The sequence below is a fragment of the Hakea prostrata genome, chromosome 10 (assembly GCF_041222555.1).
Source record: "Hakea prostrata isolate BN-2017 chromosome 10, UWA_Hpros_2, whole genome shotgun sequence".
NCBI lineage: Eukaryota > Viridiplantae > Streptophyta > Magnoliopsida > Proteales > Proteaceae > Hakea > Hakea prostrata.
In genome coordinates, this window is record NC_142609.1 from 40,707,752 (window position 1) to 40,714,993 (window position 7,242).

Consider the following 7,242-nt stretch of genomic DNA (forward strand, 5'->3'; position numbering starts at 1 on the left):
GACAACCTTCGAATCTGAGAGAAGAAACCCGCTCTCTTGTCATCTATTAAACAAACAACGAAAAATATTAATTAGACAATCTCCACGCATTCACATAGAGAGGTATTCCTGGAGACAGAGACCACCCTAGCATGCTTAGCGCTCGATGCTGGAATCGTCGAGTACATCACGGAGAATGAATTTGAGGTCCTTGTTGAAGTTTTGGCATCGAAAAATGAGTAGATTAGGACAAAACATTGAACGAGTTCATAGCTAGTCATTGTGTCTGTTATCGTCACCGTCGTGTTCGCACTCATTCACCGGAGTTCTTGCTGAGATAGAAGACGATGCTGATTTAGGTTTACAGATTTTTTTTTTTTTTTGGTTATTTTAAAAAAGTGAGTACAAGATGATCCGATTTGGTTTGAACAAGTCGGTTCACTCAACCAAACCGTTTTCATTGTTAACGGTTTAAAGAAGAATAAGGTAGATAATAATTGAACGGGTATGATTTAAAATAAGGACACACGGCACACATCTGGAGGCGGCCGCTGGTTGGCCGCAGAAGATTTTGACCCCTAAAAATGACATAAATCAAACTTCAAGGGGTCCAGATGAAAATTACCCTAATAATTATTGGTATATAAGTTATATATATCATTCGCTCTATATTGCATCAGTGCATATATATATATATATATATATATATATATATATATATATATATATATATATATATATATATATATATATATATATATATATATATATATATATATATATATATATATATATATATATATATATATATGAGCTTTCTATATATAAACCAAATGATGGCCTCCTGTTTACCAAAAAAAAAAAAAATATGATGGGCTCCTCACTATTCAACGTGGGACTAAAATCCAATGACAAAAAGCATAGGAGGAAAAAAGAATGAATAAATATATAATTATACTAAAATAATACATGCAAATTTTAAACATTCTTCAACACTATCCCACCAAAGATGAAAAACTGTAGCTGTGTCCCTACGGAGGCCCTTCCTTTCCCCTCCCCTCCTATTGGACCAAGCCAAGGCCTTATTCTCATCTGCTAGTTTTTGCACCGCAGATCCTATGGACAACAATAAAGGACTGAAATGAGACCAAAGATCTCCGAGGACACCTTGATGAGTTCAGATCATCTACCCCACAACTGACCGTGTCCCATGCCCCCCATACTCATGTGAGTGTGAGGGCATAGGGGGAAGAAATATCAATCTCATCTTGATATGCATCAAATGGACATCCAAGTATGGTGAGGGCTTATGATTACGCAACACCCAGGAGAAAAGTTGGCTCTGGAGAATCATGGTGTTACAGATGCATATGTCGGATTGTAGTCCCTGTTTTTTGGGTAGAATGTGAGGTTGTAGTACAGATATGCATTTCGATTTCATTCTACTCCAGAAACAAAAGAAAAGCCACACAAAACAAATGAATTAAAGAAAAAGAAAAGAGCTAGAGAATAGAGGTAAAAATAACATATGCTTTATTGTATTTGCCATCAGTAGAGCAGATTTACAGTTTAAGATCAAGCGGAAGGCATAAAGCCTTAGAGGTATCCATAGATTTCAACCTAAACAGAGTGGGCAGCAGAAAGAAAGCAAACCCAAATTGTGCTTGGAATTTATGTTTTCAATAAACCCCTAAATGAGAATAACAATGAAGATCCTATATGTTTTTTGTTTCTGACTTTTATTCCACCAGTTTGAGGATTGATATATTTGATATATTCATATATGTCAGATGGATTCTGATTGCATGTCTATTTACAAATATGAGTTTTCTTTTTTCAACTAATTTATCTTCTAACAAGCAAATACAATTGGGAATAGGCGGAGAGGTGGATGAAAAGTTAAATCATGATTATGTGACTGAAAACAAGCAAATAAAAGAAAATTACATGTTTTAAATTGAAATTGAATAACGCACTCAATAGAAGTCATTTGGTAAATTTCAAATCTTATGGCAATAAAAACCTTTTTTTGCGAATCTAAGAGACAGTGGAAGTTTGAAAGTGGCTGACATAGGGTAATGTAATCTGAGAATGAGGAGAAAATTTGAAGTTAATTAAGAACAAACTGATAGCAAGCATATATATGAATCATTAAATTAAATAAGAGAGAGAGCATTAGGTGGCATTTATAGAGCACAATGATACAGCTGTAAAATCAGAATATGAGGATGTTCATGAAGTAGATGATATCGTCAGTGGTGCTCCCAAAGAACAACTCTGTTTCCTCTGTCCTGTCTCTAATGTCTATGTTGAGATTTAGGTGATGAAAAATTTATGGCACAAAAGGGACTTTATGAGAGAGAAACAAAATGTCTTTAATATAACTGAATATTTAATGGAAAAAAAATACTAAACAAAATGAATTCACCAAATGATCCAAAACAATATCCAAAATATAAAATACTTACTAAGCGATGCTTTTGAATCTTCTTCCTTCGACAAACACTCATGTTGTGTGAGGTGGGTGGCACAGGAGAAATGGAACCCAAATTTCTTCAGCTTTAGGTTTTGGAACATTCCTCTTCCCAGAAAGTCACACCTTCTGTATCACGTTTAGAAAAAATGGAACCCAATTTGGACCGCTGGGTGTCTTATATCATGATATCCAATTTGGAAGGCTGAAACAGTTAGTGTATCCCCAAATTCATATTGACATTGAGCAGCAATTGATTTCCAAACACTATTTGGTATCTTGATCGCCCAAGTAAACATTTGTCCGTATTTATCATAGGGTTGTTTTTGGGAATGCTTCCATGTAGAATTCCTTGAAGAAATGAAAACTTCAACAATGTCTGCTGAATAGTTGCCGAAGCTGACAACGGCAGGCAGCATTTCAAAGGTAGTGCATATAATGAGCCCTTTTTGTTGTGGGTGCATCTCCATGTTATGAGGTTGAGCAATAACCTGGCAATCATCATTTTGAAATGCAAACCAATCGGGAATCTCATTCCCAGGAAGAAAGATGTCACAGATCTCATCGCCTCCAAATTCTTTACATATATCCTGTCCATGAAACCAAATCAGACTACCATGTTCTTTAAATAATTAAAAACATTAGGAAAGTGGTTTCACAATTTTAAATCTAGTAGCCTAGTCTGAGTAAAAGAGAAAACCTGAAAGATTCTCTTCTTCACAGAAGTTTCCAATTTGATGCAAGCAGATATGTTTATAATTGTTGCAGATTTCAAACCCCCTAAGCCCTCAATTTCAGTCACCTCTGGAGTATCAAAAAGGTCTAGCTCCCTTAATTGCTTCAAATTTGACAGGTATGGTAATCTTTCCAAGTGGTAGCAGAAATATAATTTAAGAGAACACAAACTTGACGGAAGCATTGGAAGGCACTTAAATTTGGTGAAGCACAGATTCAATGACTCCAATGAGGGAAGCTCCCCAAGACCACTAGCTATACCATCATCTATCCAGTCACAATCTGACAAATTAAGCTCTTTTAAACGTTTCAGTTCCATGAATCCCTTCGGAAAATTTCCAAGCTGATGGCAATAAGAAACATCAAGTACTTCAAGCGATTCCAATTTGTTGATACCATGTGGAAGATTTTTTAAATTGCCGCAGCCTCCTAGTTCCAATTCTACAAGTTTCTTTAGACAATAAATAGATTCATGGATTTTGGCCAAGCTTTTACAACACCGGAGATTCAATCTCTGAAGATTCGGGAGTCCAGAGAAATCCGGCGTTTGGGTTAAGAAATGAGAATTGCTAACATCGAGGACCTTCAGCATTGGGAGATTCTGGAAGATAAGACAAAAAGTAGTTTCCACAAATTGCATATCATAAAACTCACTCAAATAGATATAACACAAATCGACAAAATTAATTTGGCGTACCTTGGTTCCCTCCCAAATTAGTTTAAGAAAGCTATGCAGCAACTTGAGAATAACTAGGTTCCCTAGATGAAAATTATCTGGTATACATTTGAAAGGGAATTCATACCAATCGAGCCAAACTAACTTTTTGAACAAAATAACTCCCTTTTGAAGAAAATGTTCCCGATATTTCCGCGAACTTCCATTGAATATATAAATTTGAAGAAATCTTAAATTTGGCATTCTGGAAAAACCGGGAGAAATCTTTCGACGAAACACTTTAGCCATCTTTTGGGGAAACTCTTCACTCTCCTCAACTTCGTGAAATACTTGAAACCCTTCAACTGCAACTGTTCCCTAACAAAAGAGAAATTAACAAGAAAAGGAACAAGTTAGGAAAGGACTTTCATATTAATTTGTCAATAAACATCGTGTATTATGATAAGAGGAGATGGAATTGTACTTGCAATAGTACTTACAGTGAGGTTTTTCAATATATCAAATGTGTCATCATCTTCCCACACTCTACTACGTTCTCCAGGATTCCTAGGAGATTCATTACGAACAATTTCTCTACCCATGTCTCTGATTAGATCGTGCATTCCTAGTATGTTATATTTATCAACTGTTACCAAAGACTTCTCTTTGAGATTTTTAACTGCAGCCTTTCCGTTGGGATACCAAACATCCAGAATTGTACTTGCATGGTATTTTTCCAGTCCAATGAAAAAACATGTGATATCAAGAAATAAGCTCTGATCAAACTCATCTAATAGATCATAACTTATTTTAAGTTTTTCCAAGACATCACCAATAGGTTTCACTTTTAGTTTCTCCAATTGATATTCCCACTCAGTTGGAATTCTTTGGTATAGAGACGAACCCAAAGTCACGAGAGCTAATGGGAGGCCTCCTGCATAACGTACCACTTCCTCTGAGAGCTCCTCATAGCCTTCTAAGGGATCACCTTGTCTAAAGGCATGGCGGCATAAAAGCCGAAGAGATTCCTTCTCATCCATTGTCTCAACTCTATATTTATACTTTTCATCCATATCCAATTCAGTCAGCAAATGTTCGTCTCGAGTCGTCAAGATGATTTGACTTCCTGGACAAAACCAATCAAAATTACCGACCAATTTATCCAAATGTATCATCTTCACTACATCATCAAAAACAATGAGAACTCTTTTACAGCGTATATGATTATTGATCATAGTGATTCCACGGTGTTCATTGTGAATCTCTATGCCTTCACGTTTCAAGATGTCAGAGAGAAGCTGTTTTTGCAGATGCAGAGAACCCTGTTGCTGACTAGAAACCTCTCTAACATCAGCAAGAAAGCAACTACCATCAAACTTTCTAGACATAATGTTAAAAACGGCCTTTGCGATGGTTGTCTTCCCAATTCCACCGGGGCCATATATTCCTATGGTGCGAACAACGTCTAATCCATCTTCATTCTTTCTTCTTTTTTTATGCGAACCACATACGGCATCTGATCTGCCTTCATTCAGCAAACCACATATGGCCTCTACGTGGGAGTCAAGTCCAGTTGGAAATTTTGCAACATGCAAACATCCAGGGTTTGTTACTGCCAACACTGCTTTAACAATGTCCTTTATTAGGTCCGATTCATGCCTGGTCATGTTGATGAAAAAACATATACATGCATATAAATTCGAGGAACAAAAGAAGAAAGAAAGAACAAGAAAAGTGCTCAATGAACCAAAAGGATTTAACTAATGAGACTTACCCATCTGCAAGATCCCACCCCGACAAATTCGCAGCTTCAGTGAGAGCAGCCCTCCACCTTTTCACCTTCTCGATTTCATTCTGGAAACGCTCTTCGTGCCTCATAAATGCCTGAGAATAAGTGTTTCTCTGTTTCCTGACATCCGATGGATCGATCTTGTAAAAAATGGGGAATACCTTTTCTGTTCGGCCACTAGTTCTACAATCGAGTATCTTCACCAACTCATCAAGGCACCAGGTGGAAGAAGCATACTTCTCAGAGAAGACGATAATGGCAACCCTGGAATCTTCGATGGCTGCCATCAATCCTGAAGAGATATCCTCTCCCTTGTTTAGCTCTTCGTTGTCTCTGAAAGTCTGAATACCTTCTCGCACCAGTGCGTTAAAGAGATGATCGGTGAAGCTTGTACGAGTGTCCTCCCCAGCAAAACTCAAGAAGACATCATACTCCCACTTACCGGAGGAAGACGAGGCTTCGCTGTTCGCCATGGACAATGCAGCAGAAGATCAGAAAAATACGATGACTTTCTGCTACCAAGGGAAGACCCACTATGCAGAAGCTATATATGCAAAAGATCAGAAGGGAAGTTGCTCAGAAGGGAAATGGAAAGTGATCAGCGTGCATTATTGAAGTTGCTTCTCCATTATCCGATTCAAATGGAAAATTTTGTAATTGACCCCCAAAGTGAACAAAAGACACCATAATTGAAGGAGGAAAAGAAATGTAAAAAGATTGATGGTGGGACTCATTGTTAGTGTGGTGGAATCTGGGGTCAAAAAAAGCAAAAAAAAAAGATTCCACAAAAAGGACGATCAATTAGATAGGTTCAAAAAAAGTTAACAGACTTCACTGGCTGTTAATTGTTGGTGTAAAATGATCATTACCCGTAATTAGTAAATAGATTAAAAGTACTTATGGAATTTCTATTTTACCCTCAAACCCTGTTCCTTCTTTAGAATTTCACATTTAGGAGATGGTGAAGAAATCATCATCTTAACCTGTTTTTTTCAATTTCTTCCAAGTCGATTTTTCACTTCAGAAAGTTTTCTTACAGATTCATGTATACATGGATGTATTGACTTCTCGGTGATCAAGAAAAATATGAGAGTAAGGAATCTCCAAATTAAATGCAATGGTATACAAAAAGGTTCACCGATGATAGCAACAAAAAGAAAACCCTAATATTTGCATCCAATTTCTATTGGAATTATCAAATTCTTAATAATTTCATCTATTGTGCTTTCTTGATTTGCAAAGACAAGTCAAGTTCTCTCAAGCTCAAGATCACTATACATTTTCCTTTTGTTAAAAAAATTGGATCTTTTCACTTTCATTACAACTGACTTCACCCCTAATTTCTGGCGGAGCACCAAACATATTCTGCAGTTGCTTCAGCAGCACAAGAGTGGTGGATTCATTTTGAGTATTCTTAGGACTATGTATAAACTATGACATGGAAGTTTACGACCTTAGAAGGCTTGGAAAGGGCTAAGGAGCTAGAATTGAAAAAGCTCCCTAGAATTGAAAAAGGTGTGAGTGAAAAGTGACTTAGTAGAGGTCGTGGTTCATCCGGGCCAGTTTACGCGCACCATCATTACATCCTGAAGGGAGATTATATATATAATT

General features: G+C 36.8%; 1 protein-coding gene across 2 annotated transcripts; it reads right to left on the reverse strand.

Annotated features, from left to right (window-relative positions):
• Nucleotides 1–1,096: 1,096 nt before the first annotated feature.
• Nucleotides 1,097–6,182, reverse strand: LOC149002974 (TMV resistance protein N-like). 2 transcript variants are annotated; one of them, XM_089137570.1, is made up of 5 exons: nucleotides 5,617–6,182; nucleotides 4,343–5,501; nucleotides 3,885–4,220; nucleotides 3,153–3,788; nucleotides 1,097–3,042 (listed from the first exon to the last, which is right to left on the reverse strand). In XM_089137570.1, the coding sequence occupies exons 1-5, from the start codon at nucleotides 6,102–6,104 to the stop codon at nucleotides 2,593–2,595; spliced, it is 3,069 nt and encodes a 1,022-aa protein (XP_088993696.1). In that variant the 5' UTR covers nucleotides 6,105–6,182; the 3' UTR covers nucleotides 1,097–2,592. The 2 variants fall into 2 exon arrangements, with proteins under 2 accessions (XP_088993696.1, XP_088993695.1); XM_089137569.1 differs by having other exon boundaries at nucleotides 3,153–4,220.
• Between the last annotated feature and the right edge of the window lie 1,060 nt (nucleotides 6,183–7,242).

Coding starts and splice junctions, on each gene's coding strand:
- LOC149002974 (XM_089137569.1), bottom strand. CDS start 6,104: ATGGCGAACAGCGAAGCCTCGTCTTCCTCCGGTAAGTGGGAGTATGAT. Junction 4,221..4,342: donor ATATATTGAAAAACCTCACT/GTAAGTACTATT, acceptor CTCTTTTGTTAG/GGAACAGTTGCAGTTGAAGG. Junction 3,043..3,152: donor TGAAGAAGAGAATCTTTCAG/GTTTTCTCTTTT, acceptor TTTCATGGACAG/GATATATGTAAAGAATTTGG.